We start from the raw sequence: 20,267 nt of genomic DNA on the forward strand, positions 1-20,267 counted from the left end.
TTTGTCTGCAGTATATATTCTGTTAAAAGCCCTGGCAAATAAAATGATCTTGCAGCATTTCCTGAAAATGTCTCAAGACAGTGCCTCCTCATCACCTTGGGGAGTTTGTTACACAAAGTGGGATGTACAAGTAGAGAAGGTCATGTATGATTTATGCCAAATGGATTACCTTAACTGGTGGAATCACCAGTAGGTGGCAGCTGGAGTACTTTAGTTGCTGCATGCAGCTGGCTCCCTCATCTGTCTCACCAGCCATATTAGTGGCCTAAACTCTTGCTAGATTTCTAGCAATTAATCACTGGAAAGCAAGGTTGTAGAAAATGGAACTATTCCTCTCCTTGGCAGTCAGTTTGATAATCTTAAGGCTGCACTGTAATGTGAGGCAGCAATAGGAAGTCTCCTAAATCACGGATTAGCTATACATCTCATTTCAGTCTCACCAAGAGAGTTGCATGGCAAATATGTTTGGGATACCTGTTTGGTTCATTTCTGATACAATCCTGTGCAGAGTTTGGCTGGTTTAAATCAACTGAAATCAAGGCACTTAGGCCAGGGTAATTTAGCATAGGTCTCTCTCCACTGTTAGTCATCCACAAAACCCTAAACTTTAAGTGTGTGATTTTTCACCATGAAAATAACAGGATGCACTAGGTTTTTCAAAACTTTTGTGGAGAAAAGAATGGCTGGGTATTATGTAAACTTTTAGAACAATGGCCTGGAGTTGAGGCGAGAAGAGGATCTAGTGGGCCCAGGGCATGAAGTTTGAATTGAACACTGCTGTGGCATCACAATGCACTGGCTTTGTAGTTAAATGGATGGATATAATCTGCCTTTAGGCAGGAAGAGGGTTTCAGTAATTGGCTGCAAATCAAAGATCCTCTGGAATTAGTTTGTGCAAGCATTACAGATTTGTGTTTTTCACAGAAAAGCCTCTCAACCAGCAAACTGTTCTCTGAAAGCATGGGGACTTTCAAGAGCGGTATGTTATGCATCAGGAGTCTTATTCATTGTAAAAAAATAATAAAATACCTCAGTGGGTATGTCTGAAGTGTCTATGTGACAATTGGTGTATCTAAAATGACATTAAATAGGGATGCCTTCTAACCTTGACTTCTGCAGAAATATGTGTAGATACAATAGATTCTGCCACATAGATCTAACATGTACATTTAAAAATTCTCCTCCTCCCCATTTTAACTAAAAATTGGCAGCTATCAAAAGGATGACCATGATGAAGAATGTATTAATTATCAACATCAGATTGATGTAAGAATTGCTATTTTCCGACTTAGGGATGCCATCCTCCACGTGGGACCTGGGGATCACCTGGAATTGCAGCTTACTTCCAGACTATGGAGATGAACTCCCCTGAAGAAAATGGTTGCTTTGGAGGGTGGATTCTCCAGCATCGTACCCACTTAGGTCCTTGACTCCCCCCCCTCCAGCCAACACCCCCAAATCTCCAGGAGGTTCCCAACCTTGTTGTTGTGACACTAACCCACCAACTCCTGCCACTGAGCCCTGGAGACTCGGCAACCCTCTTCCCACTCACCCCCCCCCTCAATATTTTGTTGCTTTTGAGAGAAAGCCTAATGCACCCCTGGCCTAAGCATCCAGCATTTGGGGGCAGGCAGTTTTTCTTCTCCTCAGTGCTGTGTCCTAGGGCCAAAAAGTCAGCCTTGGATCTGTTCAGAGTCAGGCCTCATGAAGTGAACCTCGCCCAGCAGGGCGGCTCTGTATTGATAGCCCAGGCCTTGCTGGTATGTCCTGGCAAACAACAAAACCGCCAGCCAGCATCTTTTGTCCAGGCCTGGCTCCCCTCCCTCGTCCACAAAATAAATACTGAACGCCAAGAGTTTGGGCCGTTACTACAACAGCGGCGGCAGCAGCGGCGGCTGCAGGAAGAGGAGGGACTAGCGGGGCTGCGGCAGACGGGCTTTGGCACGGGGGCCGTCGGAAAAGCTGCTTCGCAGTCCTTTCCTCCCTGCCCCCTTCGGCGGCTGCCTTGCAGCGCTCGCCGCGCCCCGTCAACAGCCCGCAGGGGGAGGGGAAGCCCAGCGCGCCGCCGAGCGAAGGCGCCTCCAGCCGCCGTCATGTCTCAGCCTTCGAAAGGCAAAAAGTCTTCCAAAGCGAGCAGAACGGTAAGGAGCGGCGGCCGGCCGGCCTGCCTGCGAACGGGGCTTCCCTCCTCCACTTTCTCGGCAGGACAGCCAGGCGGAGGCGTGTGTCAGGACGCAGGAATTTGCCAGCGCCCAGTGCAGGCAGGAGCCAGAAGAGGGCAGAGCGGAGGGGTGTGGGACGAGAGCCCGCTCCGCAGCGACAGGGCCCGTCTGAACTGGGCTGCGGTGCGGCATGGGCGCCTCCCGTCAGAGAGCATGGGAAGGGCTGGGCCAGGGTCTCCCAACACGGGCCCCGGGCGTGATCAAGGGCCCTTCCTTCCTACTACGGTATCTTGGGGAGAAAGTAGCAGGCCTTGCACCCACTGGATGGGAGGGATACGCATGCCTTGGACAGAGCTGCGAAACTGGGGTGCATTCCTACCAGCGAGGAAATACCTCTGTGGGTGTGTCATGGCAATTATATAAGTAATCGCCCTCCTCCTCCTCCTGGTGAGTGGGGAATGAAAGCCAAGGGTGCCTCCTAAGAGTCACTATTTGTTTTCGAAATGCCTTGCAAGGGATTCCCGTTCTGCCATGGAAGATTGCTGGGTGACTGTGAGCTAGTTCACGCACTCTCCGCTTAGCCCCCACCTCACAGGGTTGTTGGGAGGATAAAAAGGAGGAGAGATCAGTGAGGACTGTTTAGGGTTCCTCTGTGGAATGGGAAAGTACTCTGTGATTTATTATTTAGTGATGATGATTTCGTATTTAGGGGATTGCCCAATCTGTCTGCATAAATGTAGTACCTACTTGGCTAAATATTTTATATTATAAATATGCTTCTTGTGTGTAACTTCACAGTATGATAAATAAATAAATATGTGATCAGAGGCAACTGTTTTGATCACCATTACGCATGTTCACTGCCAAGTCTGGACCTTGAAAATGCATTCTACTGTTGGGCTGTCGCTTAATTTAAACTCTGGTTGGGATACCAATTGGTTTGTTGCGTAGTACATAGAAGCAAAGGGCAGATAACACCACAGCTCAGAGGAACGTAATCTCCATGCTTTGGGATGGGGAAAGATTTATTTATTGATTTACAAAGCACCTAAAACTGCCAGCCTGCAGGCTTAGCCCAAAGTGACAAAACTTAGATTAGAAGGAATAGGGAGTCTAGGTTCAGAGGTCACCAACTCTGCCATAAAACTTCCTGGGTGTTTGTGAGTGGAGTGACACACTCTCAGCCTCATCTGCCTCACAGGGGAGTGCTGAGGATTTAAATGGGAAAGTGAGAATTATGCATGTTATCTTGAGCCCCTTGAAGAAAAAGCAAGATTTAAAATATACTACGTAAGTATATGAAAAGGAAAACCCAAAGAAGATGAAGATGGAATCAGGGAAATCCAGAACAAACTGGATGTAAAGAAACTAAGAGCCCACAAGGAAATTGTGGAGGGGATAACAATTTAGCAATCAACCCCATTCCACTTACAAAATCTCCCCCTGCCGGATTCTCTCAATTCTTTTGGCATTCAACAGGCTGATCTCTCCTTTTTCCTTTAATTGATACTCAGCTGCCCTCCATAGTTCCTCCTGGAGCATATTGAGTCTTAATCAAGCTGTAAATTAATCAAAAGAATAAGGGAAACCCTTAAAACAATGCCATTTTTCTACATACTTACGGAACCTGCACACACTTACCTTATCTGCAGATGACCAGGTTTTGAGGCTTTTGCCATTCTTAATAGCAGGTGTTATAAGGGGCCAGTCAGTTCACTCTTAGAGTGCTTCCATGTGGAAGTGTCTCTCCAGTTTGGTGTCTACGCTATGTGTGCATTTGTGTTTTGGAGCTTCCAGAAAGCATGCTTCCCAATTGTCCACTTCCTGAGGTTTCCACATCCATAAAACTGGTCTGATATGATGTTTTTGGAAATATCAAAGGACATTTTCATCTTGTGTGGACAGAAAGGTGTGCTTTTCTGAAGTGGTGCATTTGCGCCATTTTCTTTGCTTCTTTGCCCCCCAAGACTGCCATCCTCCCCACCACCACTGAAGGGCTTTTTCAGGTGATTTTTTTTTAAAGAGCAAATTCTCTGTAAAAATGAAAATAGGGAAGCCAGAAGAATGAGTAGATCGTGGTAGTTTATCATTTTAATATTGCAGCACTATAATGATCTAGCACTGACTGCTTTTTAAAAAAGTCCTCTATTATTATTATTATTATATTTATATTTATACCCCGCCTCCCCCCGAAGGCTCGAGGCGGCTTACATAACCCCGTCCCCTAAAACCATAAAATGACAATAAAAACTGATAATTTACAGTAATGGCAACAGCGATGGCGTAATCTACTCATTTGCTCTCCGCATCCCCAACTATAGAGGGGGGTGACACTCTCTACCTCCAGTTTGTGAGGGGGGGCTGATCTTCTTTCCGCCCGGCCTCAGTTATAAGCCTGGCGGAAGAGCTCCGTCTTACAGGCCCTGCGGAATGCTGGTAATTCCCGCAGGGCCCTCAGCTCTTCCGGGAGCTCATTCCACCAGGTTAGGGCCAGGACCGAAAAGGCCCTGGCCCTAGTCGAGGCCAGGCGGGCTTCCTTGGGGCCGGGAACGACCAGTAGGTTAGCCCCCGCAGAGTGTAAAGCCCTGCGGGGGATATAGGGCAAAATGCGGTCCCTCATATATGCTGGGCCTAGACCACGGATGGCCTTGAAGGTCAAAACCAAAACCTTGAACCTGATCCAGAAGGCGACCGGTAACCAATGCAGCTGCCTTAGAACTGGCTGGATGTGAGCCCTCCATGGTGTAGCTGTGAGGACTCCAGCAGCCGCATTTTGGATGAGTTGCAGTTTCCGGATCAAGCCCAGAGGCAGGCCGGTGTAGAGCGAGTTACAGAACGAGCCATCTGATAGTGAACAGGGGGCAGAATGCAAATAAGCAAAACTAATATTTTCCTACAAGGTGCTCATAATTTGAAGAAGGTAATAGGGAAGCATAGAGACAGATTTAGGAAGGGGAGAGTATGTGTGAATGCAGTCACACATATGATAAACTTAGTTACATTTGATAGAATGGATTAAGGAGATAAACCAAAGGCCAAGTAGAAAAGGTGTGAAGGTGAAAAAGCATATTATAGCCTCAGAGTTCCTGCCCATGCAGAGGAATAGATATTTATTTACTTTGTTTATAGCCCTCCTTTCTTGTGATGACTGAAGGCAGATCACACCATTGAGTGCAATGAGCACAGTATAATACATCTAACAAGCCATGCAACAAACCTGGATAACAAAATTAGAGAACAGTGCTCTAAAACTGTATTATGCATACAATAAAGCAAGAATGTAAGGCTGAAGAACAAACTGTAAAACAAAATGTTACACCAAACAAAAGCTGCATCACAAAGTCAGACTCTAATATGTACAATGAACAATGCAATAAAAGCTGTCTAAAATTTAAAGGCATTTTTTGAGGGGGGTTATGAATGCTGTTTGTAAGATCATAGCTTAAACTTGGCACTCTCCCCCTCCTCCAATATACATAAGAGCTAGTTTCTAACAGTTTGCTTTCCTCTGCAACATTATGTGCGTCCAAGATATCACTCTACAGATAACCCCAGGACTGATTCCTAACAGCAGCTGTTTTGACTTTTGGAAGCTCATGTTCTGAAAATGTTATTCCTCACCCTAAAGTGCTCCCGGTCTCAAATCTAACAGCTCTACTGCAGACCAAGGTGGTCACCCTCTGAAAATAAGAGCAGCTGTCTCCAGAAACTTCTTCTACCTCTTCTATCCTGATAGTGTGCTTCTTCAGTTTCTCCGGCAGAAATTGCAGTTCATCCCCATGCAAAATGTTGCGCTTGTTACAAAAATGTGCCAAAGGTGCCTTGTGCCAGAGGATCCACTTAGCTTGCCCCTTTGGGGCTTTTCCTCCACCAGTAGCCCAGTCATCACAGACTCTTGGGGCATCTGTCAAAGAAGAGACTGTCTCTGCTCACCTGTGGAGTTAGTTTGCCTTCCCCTGGCATAGCTCTCAGACATCCAGGATTCGGGGAATACAACACACTTCCTGCCCTTGAAGGAATGAGTCATGCAGCAGCTCCAGTGCATTTCTTCTTGAAATAGTAAGGGGAGTGGTCAGGATCCACAACAGAGCATCGGAGGGGTTACGGAAAGACAAGCAGTCCCCTCCCCCCCATCTTTAAATTTATCTGCAACAGGGAAATAAAGTTCTTGTTCAAAAGCCCTAAACCAGCCCAAGGGAATCCCATCCCAGGGATTATTATTGTTTGTAGGCATCCAGACCTGAAGTCGAAAGATTCAGGTGGGTAGCCGTGTTGGCCTGAAGCAGCAGCACAAAGTTTGCGTCCAGCAGCACCTTTATGACCAACGCAGTTTTATTCTGGGTACATGTAAGCTTTCGCGCGCATGCACGCTCCTTCCGAGAACTTTGTCGGTCTTAAAGATGCCGCCAGATTCGAACTTCGTTGGGGAGCTAAGACGAGTTTCCCTGCATCGGACAAACCCTGAGACCCGCCCCGCGGACCTATTAATTCCAGCCTCGTTGCGGGTTAATAGCTTAAAGGCGTGGCTGGGGAGCGCGCAAAACTAACAAATCCTCCTCTGCCTTTTATCGGCTGCATGAAGCCGGGCGGGGCAGTGGAAGCAAGCAGCTGCCGACACGCCCATCTCCTTGCTCGGATCCCCCGGCCTGCCTCCGCCCTCCCTCCCATCTGCCCCTCCCTGCTTCAGGGGAGAAATGTGTAGGCTCGGGCTGAATGTGCGCGCGCGGTTAGGAACTCAGACGCTGGAAGGGACTGAGGCTGCTGGAGTGGGCGCCCTTCTTTCTCAGTATGGCCTTTGCAAGCTGGTGGTATGCGACGGTAAATACTCATGGCTTTCATTCACGACTGTTGCAGCGGTCGGCCTCGCTATCGTTAGTAGTCCTGTAGACGGGGGTCAGTGGGGAGGAGTAGAGCCAAGCCCAGTAGAGGAGTTCCCCCGTGCAGGTCATGCCAGACGTGCATTCTCCCATAAAACAGGAAGCTTCACCCTTTTCTGGTATGCGATATCTAGCCCGGTCTTAAGGCTTCAGATGAAGAAGAATCTGGGAGAGGAGAAAAGAAAGCGTATCTGAAGAAGCTCAAGCCCCACACAAAAGTTCATACCTTGAATAAAACTTAAAGGTGCCACTGGATTCAAATGGCGTTCATCAAAAAGTAGAGAAAAAGTTGTGCTCCAGTTTTGGGCAGATAAAAATTGAGTCTTTAGGTAACTTTTTTTGAACCAAGGTGTATACGGTAAACCAAGGCGGTCTTAGAACCTCTGGAATATAGCTTTCTCATCTTTAGATTTGTGAAGTCAGCTTATTGTTTTGCATGGTACAGACACTTAAATGTAGTAGAGTACTCCTATTTATTATGCTTATATGTTGATGATAAAGATTCCTTAGTATCGTGATTGAACATAGAATTCACGTCTGCTTGATTTTAGTGGCAAAATTGCCCCTAAATTGTGGTTGAGTTTTTGTTAAGTTTCATATTTTATTTTGAAAAGTTCTGCATATTATCTCTCTTCTCTCTTACTAATTGCAGTTCCTTCAGATATTAATATTAGATTTCTCATTTTGTGAAGTGCCTAACATAAGAACTATTATAAAATTTGTTAGTGTCAGAAATGTTACTTGTAAATATTTCTAACATATTGCAGTGTGCCTAAAGAGAATAACAAAGTTCTTTGAAGTTGGGCAGTTCTATTCACACAAGATCATCACTGTACATTAACCTGCAATTACATATTTTAAACAAACCATCTGTGCTATTTGTTTGATTTTGCAAACTTCAGAAAGTGTTTGTTCAGTGGTACAGAAAGACTAGGGATAAAATCACACAAGATCCAGCAAGAGGGATCTGCGTGTGAAAGTAGACATGCTCATAGAGCTCATGTAAATACTTAACTTGTCTGGGCCTTATTCAGAGTGCTTTTGCTCTGTTTTGACTGGTGTGGCAGCTGCATCCTTTTGTGGTTCAGCTAGATCTAGCCACAGTAATTCATGCTTTAGTTGCATCTAGATTGGACTGCTGCAATGCACACTACTAGGGGCTTCCCTTGAAGAGTGTTTGAAACTCACAACAAGTACAGAATGCTGTAACAACTGCTGGTTGGAGCCAGCTATTGGAAGCATGTTACCCTGATATTGCATCAATTATATTGGATACTGATCTGTTTTTTAACCCTGTTCAAGGCATTGGTTTTCACATTTAAAGCCCAAGATGGCTTGGTACCAGGGTACCAGGTTCTTTACATTTTTGCTTGGGAATTTAACATCAATGAGGGAGGCCCTTCAGAATGTCCCATAAATCAAAGAAGCTCACATCATGGATACATGAAAGACGGCCTTGCAGCAGCAGCTCCACAATTATGGGACCTCTTACCCAGGAAGGTGTACCTGGGCCCTTGACTTTTAATCTTTAGGAGGCAGTAGAAGACAGTTTTATTTAAGACAGTGTTTGATTGATTTACTATCAGTCTTAAACTGAAGGTGGAAGAAAGGCAGCTAATATTTTTTTAAGTAAATAAAATAATATTTGTGTCTTAGATGCATCTGAGGCTTCAAGATGTTCCTTGTAACCAGCTATCCTCAACTTGGGGTATCAAGGTGTTGAAATACGGTATTGGAGGAGATTTACAGATACCGTGGATTGCCAAAAAGATAAATAATTGGCTTCTATATCAAATCAAGTCCAAACTCTTGCTAGAAGTTTAAATGGCTAAGCTATCTGATTTTGGTCACATTATGAGAAGGCAGGAGTCACTATAAAAGACAATAATGCCATGAAAAGTTGACAGCAACAGGAAAAAAGGAAGACTCAACATGAGATAAATTGACTAATCAAGGAAGCCAACCACAGCCCTTAGTTTGAAAGACCTGAGCACTGCTATGAATAATAGGATGGTTTGGAGGTGATTAAGTCTTAGAGTTGCCAGAGGTCAGAAGTGACTTGATGGCACTTAATACACACACAGCAGTCTAATTAACAGAGAAAAGGGATGATTTAGTAGGAAAATTATGAGTTAGTTTTATTTTTAATTTAATTTAATTTTTGCTGGATTGAAGTTGCAGTTTTCCCATTGGCAATGTATCAGGTCAATTCTTAAAATGTATCGGCCTTTTCCACATTAAAAATGCATTGGGTAACATAACCTTTTAATCCCAGAGATGGAGCCAGGTTTGTCTATTAAAGCTAATATATAAATAGGAGTCTCACTATACTTTAAAGCAGGGGTAGTCAACCTGTGGTTCTCCAGATGTTCACGGACTACAATTCCCATGAGCCCCTGCCAACAAATACTAGCAGGGGCTCATGGGAATTGTAGTCTGTGAACATCTGGAGGACCACAGGTTGACTACCCCTGCTTTAAAGGTTTACAAAAATTTGTTCCAATATAACCTGTTCTGTAGCCCACCACAGTGGTCCCCAACCCCCGGTCCGGGGACCGGGACCGGTCCGTGGATCAGTCAGTACTGGGCCGCGGCTCCTCCTCGTCCTCCTCCCCGGTTGCGGCCTCGGGGGCTGCCCTGCCACTCTGCCACTGGCTCACCTTTGGTGCTCTCCAGTGCCCGCCATGGCTGGGGCTCCTCCTCGGCATGGCACTGCGCAGCTGCTGCTGGCAGCATCTCCAAGCGGGCAGTGGGAAGTCAGGGGTGCCAGCAGGAAAGCAAGTGGAGCAGGGGCTTAGGCAGCAGCGGTGACGTCCCTCAGCAAAAGACTACCCCCCCCCCCCCGGGCCTCAGTAAAATTGTCAAGCGTTGACCGGTCCCCGGTGATAAAAAGGTTGGGGACCACTGGCCCACCACATCTTCAAATGCAAAGTGCGAATCTCTACTATGCTGACACTTTATTTGTGAAGGAAAATCTTGAAGAGATGGTGAAATAGAAATGATAATTTATTTAATCAAGAAAAATACAGAGCCTATTTACTAGTTGTGCTAAACTAGTTAACACCTCTTTTGTTAAGATACTAGACACATGTTATAGCTCATAAATCCCAAATCTGTTTACACCAGGGTAAGAGGTAATCTTAAAAGCCCTAATGAATTCCAGTTTGGCCATCTCACCTTGGAATTCCCTTTTTAGATTATTTTGCAGGAGACTGGTGGCACTTAAATCAGCAACAGAAGAGAACAAAATGTTTCCTACTGATTTCTGAATATTGTGATCAGGTGTTTGTCTGCTTATTCTTTTTCACAGAGACTCATCTGTTTGTGTAATATATTCTTTAAAAGTTGTCTGATTTATAAATAAGTGACCATTAATTTCTTTAGGATGTCCTTACACAATTGGTTAGTATATGATTACCTTTTTATTCCATTAAAATATTTTTCTAGTTTAATCACTGTCTTGTTTAAGAAAGATTCATTTAACAAATGCATGTGAAAGATGCTTAATATTTATAATTAACATAGGGAATTCAGATGGAAACATATGAATTATATTAAGCAGCAGCTGTGAATTATATTATCAGAACTGCTTGTGGGGAAGATGATAAACACCACCCAGAGTGTCTTGTCTTGTCTTGGCTCATAAAAGGAACTGAACTTGAAAACTCTTGCTAGCTATAAGCTGTTTAGACAGGCATCTGAATATATTGGTTATTTCTCAATGCCATGGCAGATTTTTCAGGGAGCTGACAGTTTGGGTGACTACTTTAAATGTTTTAGAGAAATACAAATCAGAAAATGCTATTCTTCTTGTCAGCTATTTGTTGATGTATCTGTTTTAGATAAGTTTTTCATAAAGTATTTTAAATTAAATATCAGATGAAATGTAACTTCAAGTACAAAATTAAAATCAATGTCTGGAGATATGTTGGCCTTTGGGTTTAAGTTTCTGCTTCTACATTCTTTATGCATCTGAATGAACTTTAATTTTAAACTCACTGATTTAAAAATATTAAAAAATAAAAAGCCAGAAAACTCAATCACTGGATGTGGCATATTCTTAGTAGTGTATGCTGTTCTGTTTTTTGCATTGTGAAATCTTAGTGATTTCAGTGGGGCCCCTATGACCCATTATGCACGGGGGTTTTAGCGCACGTTTGGGGTGGAATGGCGGCAACTAAAATCACCGATGACGCACGGAGTCGGCTGCAACCGGCCACAGATTCGGTGCATGCAGCCGAAAAAGTCATGTTAGCGGAACGCGGAAGAAAGCACAGCTTCCTGGGCGACCAGGGCGCAACCGGAGGCAGCGCCGAATTGACCACGTGCATAATCGGGAAGGCCGGAGGGTCGGAGGCGGCGCGACCACTCAAGCGGCTGCCGGAACGAATGGTGGCACAGGCCAGGGGGAACCCTAGGGAACACGGATGGAAAGGCGGCCGGAGAGCTCACAGTGGAGGGGGGCGAGGGGATCGCCGCGGCTAAGGACGGTAGAGAGGCCGGCCACCCACCTCCCACCCATTCCCAAACACACACCTCAACCACAAATGAAAACAGAGGCGAGGTCCCTAAGAAAATACAAAAACTTTATAAAACAGTGTGAATGAACAAAGCACAAATATACAATACAAAGCTTAAAGTAGGGGAAACAATATAAAGGGGAAACCTATGGGGCAGAGGAACCGGGGCAGCAAAGAAGGGGAGAGGTAAACTGGGAGTAAACTAAGGGGAAGGGGAAACATGCTCCCTCCCCCTCCGTGCCTGACAAACCCGGCAGGGCTACGCCTGCGCAGGCTGCTTCCGCCCTTCCTGGCCTCCACCTCCGACGCTCGCCAACGCAGTGGCGCGCTCGCCTCGCTTCCCCTTGGCTCCGCATCGATGCCTTGACATCCGCCGCTCTGGGTTTTGCCGCCGTCGCGCCCCGTCCCGTGCATAACCGGTTTGCTTCGCATCTTCCCCCTCCGCGTTTTCCATGTGACCCGAAATCGCCTTTTCGGCAGCCGTACATAATGGTGCAGAAGGGTAGAATGATTGGATGCACTTTGCCACTGAACGATTGTATCAAATTATACTTGTATGTATGTCTGAACCATCTTAAATGTATCACAAGAATACTGTAAACATCATTTTAGTTTGCTTTTAATAGGTCAACTGCTATATTAAGCTGCTCAGTGCTTTATGGCATAATAGGGATTAGATACTGCTCCTTTTAACCACTACACCAAGCTGGCTCTCAAGCCACTGGGGGTGAGGAAACCTCGCCCCAGATCCCATTTTCTGCTACTTCTTAAAGCAGCCTTTCTTCATCTTTTTATCATTGAGAACCCCCTGAAATATTCTCCAGGCTTCGAGAAACCCTAGAAGTGATATCAGCAGGCCACACCCCCAGGAATCACATGTCACCAGAAGTGACATCAGCCAGACACTCTCCCTGGATATGACAGGCTTTGAGTGTTTCCTGCCCTGCCCAAATGCCAGAAACTGCCCAGTGGCTTACTCTCCTGGGCTGGGGCCAGCATCTGTTTCCTCTGCCACCCATCTAATGCAGTTAAGTTAAAATGAGAGTCTCTTAATTGATACCACATGCAATGAATCTCAGCCAGCGAGGATTTTTATGACTGAGGCCCCTCCCTTTACCACTTTCTCCAGGTCCATCATTGGCTATTTTGAGAGGGGGAGGTGGGTTGGCATAATCATATATGGTCATATCACCCATTAATTATGTTTAACATTTTTAAAATACATAAAAACTTAAATAATCCCCACTCAGTTGGAGAAACCCTTCCAGGGCCATTGAAAAAGCACAGGGTTTCATGAACCCCCTGTTAAGAAAGCCTGACTTAGAGTGACAGCATGATCAAAATACCCATCCCCAAAAGGGCAGTGATGTGACATTACTTTTGGGTTTTCCTAAAAGTGACAGTAGTACCCTCTAGGAATTGCTGGAAATTTTATGGATTTACGATAGAGTTTCTTGGAATTCCTAGAGAGGATTGCTGTCACTGCCAGGTTTTTCTTGGCAGTAAATCTTGACATCACCACTGGCAGCCCTCATATACCACCTCTTGGTCTAGTGCTGGTTGTCAGACCTTGCAAGGTAACTCTGTTATTTAATCTGCAGAACAAAAGGGATGTTGTCTCTTTGACCCTACTTGTGATTAATCTCTCCCTTAGATTGGGTAAAAAGAAGTTTATTTCTCAACCTTGCAGGATGGAGAAAAAAGATCAGAAGGAGGTAGAGCATAAACAGCACCAAAACCTCAGAGGAAAACAGAAAGAAGCTCATGACTTGTATGCAAGGTTATCCCACTCTCCATTTTATGCTCACAGGTATCCTTATGAGGTAGCGTATGCAGAGGGTGACTTCCTCAACCTGAAACAGTCCTTGGAGGCACTGTTTGTTTTGGAATGAATATGGGCTTCCTCAAAGCCTGTGGCTTCAGTGGGCTACAAAGCTAGTTGTGTACTTCTCTAGGTCACAGCTGATATCTTGGGTGCATCATATGTTTGTTTTTTAAAAATAATTTGGCCTTTTTCTTTCAGCATGGTGATAAAAATGCAGGTGGAGCATCCGGAGATAAGAAAGGAACAGAAGCAGCAGAGGTGAGTACAAAGCAGTATGCTACAATAACCAGCTCTAACTTTACACTGTATACATTACATTGTATACATATAGTCACACTTTTTTTTTTTTAAGAAATCTTACTGATTTTTTAGGTGGTAGTAATTTGATACTATTCTTGGATATTCCCTAACAAATTGTAATTTGGAAAATGTCTGTTTTCACTTGCTTGATATCATTAAGGGAAACAGATTAATGATCTCGCACTATTTTGATTTTATATTTGTTGTGAATTAGTATCCACATTTGAATCCACTGTTTACAACAAATCGTTGTTAGAGCTGATCTTAATTTTAGCAGTAAAATTTTAATTGAGTGAGCCTCTTGAAAGCATGTCTGTACAGATCTGTGCATTCTTCTATTAATAAGAATTGAATGACTTCTTGTAAAGTAGTAGCAAAAACATTTTGGGACAGTATTTTCTATGAAGTTCCTCCTCACCTATATCAATAGGAGAACTATGGAAAACAAAACCAAAGAGACTTCAAGGTGTAATGGCAGCAATGAAGTTAGTTTAGTCATCTGTCTTCATCATCATTCATAAAGCCAGATGGTAGTATAATGTTAAAGGGGGTCACATCTACCCAAAATGGGCAAACTCCGAACTTAGTTCTCTTCTGGTCTGGGGGCTGGTCTGGGAGAAAAAGCAATGTGAACAACTGTGCATGAGAAGATGATACGAAGGACAATTCCACTCTTTTCTCCTGCACTTTTCTTCTCATATTAAATTCACATTCATCTCACCTCCGATTTTATTCTGGTCTCCTAACAGGTTCAAATGCTGTGTAATGTAGGCTAAATTGTACTGTTTTGCGTGTGTGAGGATACTGAGATTACTGATATCAGCCTAGGAATTACAATAAGGTGCTTCTTTTAAAACATTCCTTTATACTCCCTTAATATTTTACAATATTTCATAAATGAAAAAATAGAAAGTTTACTATCTCAATTTCTCAGCATGGGGAGAGTGAAAAAGCACAAGGAAGTAGGAAGATACACCCAAGCCAACAGCTTTGTATTAACAATTATCTCTCAGTTCAAAAGACTAGGACTCTGACATTTCGAGTGTGCTAGCCATCTTGTCATCAGAATCTCAGCTGAGCCTTTGAAAACTCCTGGATAAATGGCAGTTTCCTTGTAAGTTGAGCTCTGCTGTCTCTTATTAGACAGATGACTACATATCGTATTGCTTAAAGAACAAGGGCTGCTGTAATATACCCTCTCTGGCTCTTTCAAATCTCTTCTTTCATTGTCTAACCTTTTTCAGTCTACAGGCATAAAGAAAGATGTTGTACTCTGTTTGAGTTCCTGAAGATTCAGGGGCTGGGCGTGCACAAGTTGTTGTTGAGAGTCAGTGCTGTATCGTCATGCCTTCCAACAATTAAACAACCTAGTACATTTAGAAAAAAACCCTAATATAATTATTTTAACTGCTGAAATATCACAAAAGCATTTAAATTCTAGAGGTGTTGCAGTTATGTCAGAAGACTTCAAACAGGAGTGTGTCGTATTAATGGCGTTCTGGCAAGAGTCTGCATGGCTATTTCTGTGTTCCTGAAGTCTTTCCACTTCCCAATTGAAGATGAAAATAGTGTTCTATTTGATATCTATTCATTTACTGACTGATTGATATGATATCAATTCACTTACTGACTGAGGAAATGTATTATCTATTTGTCTGTCTTGACCTCTTAGCTGCTGTGACCACTGAGGACCATTTAATTTTACTAAAGCGCTTGAAGAAGGCATTAGGGCATGGGTGCTTGGGTGCTCTGAACTATTACCATTGGAAGGCTGTGACCACAGTTTGAGTCAATAGCATGGGAACCTGTGAGGGTCTACAGTGCTTTCAGTATCTGTGCAAGAATAGTAAGTTACATTGCCAGAACTGTCAGACTGTCTCCTCCTGAAGGTTGCTACATTCATTGGGGCAGAGATTATTAGAGAAAAGAGCGGATTTTTTGTACCCAAAGAGTCTCAAAGGGGCTTATAATCTCCTACCCTTCTTCTCCCCACAACAGAGACACCCTATAAGGTAGGTAGGACTGAGAGAGGTCTGGGAGGACTGTGACTGGCCCAAGGTCTCCCAGCTGGCTGCTCATGCCCTTTAGAATCATCTTCCCACAAATGTGAGAATGGTCCCAGCTTTGCAAAGGTTTTTTTATGGAGACTTCATAAAACAGAGCATTCCCAACATGATTATGGTAGCTCATGAGTGGAGGTTGTTTAGAATGTTGGGTAATGGCTTGCATTTTTTTTATTTCTGTGGACTGAAGTTTTAGCTGGGCTTAATGATTTAATTAAAACATTTATACCCTCATTAAAACATTTTCCTTGTAAGAGGTGGCTTATAATAAATCATTTCCAGTTAATATCAGAATAAAGTAAACCCTAAATCTTCCCCCTCCCCCTTAAAAGATGTCTGTCATTCAAACCCTTTCAAAGGCACTGTCAATCAACCAAGACTTGTAGATGATCTCCAGGGAGAGCCCCCTAATCCTTTCAAGGACCCCATTTCACAGAGCCATGATGAAAGAAGCCTAGGCTCTGGTTGATGACAGCTGATGGGATAGCTGCCTGAAGACTGTAGTTGGTACACAGGGACATATGGAAATAGATGGCCCTTCAAATATTATTATTTAATTTATACAGGCTGCCCCTCCCTGTAAACAGGCTCGGGGTGTCTTAAAGCATATTAAATACTAACATCAGTAAAAATATATTTTAAAACTATCCAGTTTAAAATCATCACTGTTCCATTCTTCATAGGTCCTATGTCATTTCAGTATAAAGTTGTTCTAAAATTCATGGTGGGTAGGTATCTCTGTGTAGGGAGAACCAGTATAACTGGAGGTGTTGGGATGGGAGACGCAGAGGGATGCCCATAATAGTTGTCCCTTGTTTTTTTCTGGCCACAACCATAGGCCTGGTGGAAGAGCACTGTTTTAGAGGCCCTGTGGAATTTCACTAGTTCCATCAGGGCTTAGATCTCATCTGGTAGCTCATTCCACCAGGCAGGAGCCAGGGCGGAAAAGTTCCTGGTTGTGGTCGAGGCCAAACAACACCTTGAACTTGATCTGGAACTCCACTGGCAACCAATGCAGCTGATGGAAGGCAGGTCAAATATGGGCCCTCCATGGTGTCCCTGTTAGGATCCGTGTGGCTGCATTCTGTACCAGCTGCAGTTTCCGGATCACAGTCAAGGGTAGGTCCGTGTAGAGCGAGTTATTTATTTATTGGAGGATTTATATGTTGTCTCTCTCAGTGGTACTGTCTTGAGGTGTCTTGAGGTGGTTTACATCATATAAAAATCAATAAACCAATACAATTAACAATCAAAATTGAAATACTAAAATAGTTTTAAACGATAAAAAGCCACAATTATCATTGTCACATCAGCAAACAGTAATGGCTCAGAGCCAGTTAAATATTAAATTGGAGGAATTGAAGGGGAAAGGAGGGCAGAAGAGGTGGGAGGGAGGCCTTAGATTTGGATATATTGTTATTTATTATCTAGCTGGCCTCAACCATATGACTGGCAGAAGCATTACTGTGGTCTCAACTAGAGGTGAGTGTTGCATGAATCACTGTGATCAGGTCTTTTGGGGCCAGATAGGGCACTAGTAGCTTTCCCTGGTAGGGATGATAAAATGCCTGACAAGCTACATTCATGATTTGAACCTCCATAGTAAGGGAGGTGTCAAATTGAAAATAAAATATCACCCCAGATTCCTGACAGAACACAAAGATGTTAGCTGCACTTTGTCTAGGCAAAGGGAGGTACACTTCATCTTCCGGTTCTTTCTTCACTAGCCACTCCTTGATTTGGAAAGAGAACATTTTGTAGCAATGGTAGGAGTTAAGGACAGAACATTTTAGGTATGTCATTTCTATTCTTGGGACCATACTGAAATAGAAATTCTCTAGTCTGTCATTAAAACTACTACTTAAAATGAAGCATACAAGCTTGTGTGTAATCCTTTGGAACACATGGCTCATCCAAGAAATTTGCTTACTTGGTTTAGTCTCCTACATTTTAAATAAAGGAAGTACTCTAATCTAAAATTTGTATTGACATGCCTGCCTATATTGATGTTAGTGATGGTAAAGAGTAGCAGGCTCTAAGCGGGAGAATTGGATTTGATTCCCCACTCCTCCACGTGAAGTCTGTTGGGCCTTCACAGAAAAAATTCACAGTTTTTAGCCCCATCTATGTCACAAGGTGCCTGTCATGGAAAGAGGAAGAAAAGGTGATTGGAAGTCACTTTGAAACTCCTTAGGGTAGAGAAAAGCAGGGTATAAAAACCAAATCTTTTTCTTCTTCTGTTTACTTGCTGCAGCACCAGTATGGTGCCATTTTTAAGTGCTTCAATTGTAAAATACTTGGTAATAGCTTTTTAATAGCTATAAAGTATTGTTGAAAGTTTTAGGATTGGTTTGCTGGGAGCACATTTTAACTTGCTGAACCAAGTAATTTTAGCTTCAAAAGAATATTGGCAAAGAAAATGCAAACTAGAAAACAAACAGATTCAAGAATGTTGTAGGAATTGCGATCCTAGTCCTAGTCCTAGACTGTAATAATGCTGAAAGTTACAAAACACAATGTGGGCATGAAAGCTGGATTGCTATATCAAAATCAAATTGATTTGAGATGTCAGGAAATCTCCTTTATGTAGGGGTTACTGCAGAAATTGCTGGCAAAGTGTTTTTGCATTTGCTGTGATAGAACAGTGATGGACTATGGAAGAGAAAGGGAAAATTGCTTCCTAAGTACTCTTGTGGTGCTCAGTTCTATTGTTTGTGGGTTTTGGTATTATTAGCCACAAGTAAGATGAACATTTGTAACCTACAAACAAAATGTAAACAATAATTGTAAAAGATTAAAGGCAATTATGCAGCGGACATAAAGGATACGGAATAAATAAGCTGCTCTAGGAGCTAAACATCATCTAATTTCAGAAATGACCATCAATGCAACTTCCAGGATTGGCCATCAAGATTTTTTTTTGGGATGCTTCAGCGGCCACAAACTCAACTTCAGACATCATATGCTCATGAAGAATTGTACCATTTCTGTTCACAGAACTGAAGTTTGCAATCAGAAGTGGCATTTCTTAGCAAGCTTTCTAGATGGTTTCTCTGAAGTGAGATCTTGATATGGAGTTTAATATATAAATGAAAACATTTTAGTTTGTTGGATAACTTGTGATTCTTTGGAATTACTTACAATCCAGCCATCATGAAGAATTTCTAGTCATCAGAGGTGTCTGTGTAAGACCAATGAAACTTCAATGAGTTTAGCTTTGGCTGGATTGTGCTGTTAAAGTACAAAGCATCTTAACACAGCCTGCGGTGCCGCGGGCGCCGCGGACTAAATAAAGCCGTAAGGGCTTCGGGGGAGGAGTTAGGGTGGGCTCTGTCCGGGATGAGGAAGGGTGCCGATTGGCCCCTTCCTCCAGACAGACCATCGGCCGGGGCAATTGGCAGGGCGAACCGCCTGCCGATTGGCCCGGCCGATTCCCGCCCTGCCGACAAGGGAGCAACTGCGAGCCGCGCGGAGCACGGCTCGCAGTTGCTCCCTTGCCGGCAGCCTGACGCGTCGGGAGGCGCGAAGCGCCTCTTGCCGCGTCAGGCCGTTGGCCAAGGGAGCCCCCGGCAGTCGCGTGCAGCACAGCTGGCGGGGGCTCCCTGCCCGGCAGCCTGATGTAGTGAGAGGTGTGAAGCGCCTCTCGCCGCATCAGGCTGCCGGCCAAGGGAGCCCCCGCCAGCCGTGCTGCGCGCGACTGCCGGGGGCTCCCTTGCCTAGCGCCCGCTGTATTTTTATTACAGCGGGCTTGATTACTAGTAGTACAATATTTCATATAGTTTTCCTTCCCATGCCTTTATGATACATGCAGTTATAGGTTCCACATTCCCAGGATGGAAACAGAACTTGTGAAGTATATTTACATAGTGTTTGTTCTATATAATCCTGGGTGGCATTGCCCAATGAATCCAGATTGATGGGTGTGAGAATGAACTCAGCTTCTTGAGGTCCAGGTCCAGTTTACTAATTGTGATGTGAAAGTAGCATTCTCACATTTGCTGTCAAATGTGTATCACAGCCATGGTGACGGTTAATTTAAGACATAGCATGGGTTGTGAAAGAATATACCTGAATTCAATACAGGTCTCTTGGGGATAGGAGCCTGCTGATAATACTGAGATTATAGTTATAAATTTTTGGTAGCTGACATCAGACAAACAGTGCAATGCCATAATGAGTTGCTATAGGCTGTCAATTGTTAAATTTCCCCTGTGTGGCAGAAATTTCTGGGTAGAATGTGACTGTACAAATAGTATCTTGCATCTCCTGTACAACTTTCCCTATGTCCATGTCACTAGCATTTTGAGAGTTTTTTGTGGGTGGTTTTTTTTTAAGGGCAACTGACACTTTCAGAAATCCATGAGTCTGATTGGAGAACATCGCAGCAGGGAATGCTGGCTGACACTGTGTGGGAAATGCTGTGTAAAAAGTGAGTCATCACCATCATGGGTTCCATTTCATATATGTGGAATGATGATGATGACTATACCCTATCCCTGGGACACCTGGCCATGGTGATC

General features: G+C 43.8%; 1 protein-coding gene across 4 annotated transcripts in view; it reads left to right on the forward strand.

Moving 5' to 3' along the window:
* The first annotated feature begins 1,900 nt into the window (after positions 1–1,900).
* CAST (calpastatin) overlaps positions 1,901–20,267 on the forward strand; it is a 73,150-nt gene continuing 54,783 nt past the window's right edge. For 2 of the 4 annotated variants that reach the window (XM_077347669.1, XM_077347671.1), the window contains exons 1-2: positions 1,901–2,141; positions 13,583–13,642. In XM_077347669.1, coding sequence (XP_077203784.1) covers positions 2,094–2,141; positions 13,583–13,642 — 108 coding nt within the window. In that variant the 5' untranslated portion in view covers positions 1,901–2,093. Of the gene's footprint in view, positions 2,142–6,822; positions 6,981–13,582; positions 13,643–20,267 lie in introns of those variants that run through there. The other 2 variants (XM_077347670.1, XM_077347672.1) reach the window with 1 other exon arrangement.

Source organism: Paroedura picta, chromosome 7 (genome assembly GCF_049243985.1).
Source record: "Paroedura picta isolate Pp20150507F chromosome 7, Ppicta_v3.0, whole genome shotgun sequence".
NCBI classification, from domain to species: Eukaryota; Metazoa; Chordata; class Lepidosauria; order Squamata; family Gekkonidae; genus Paroedura; species Paroedura picta.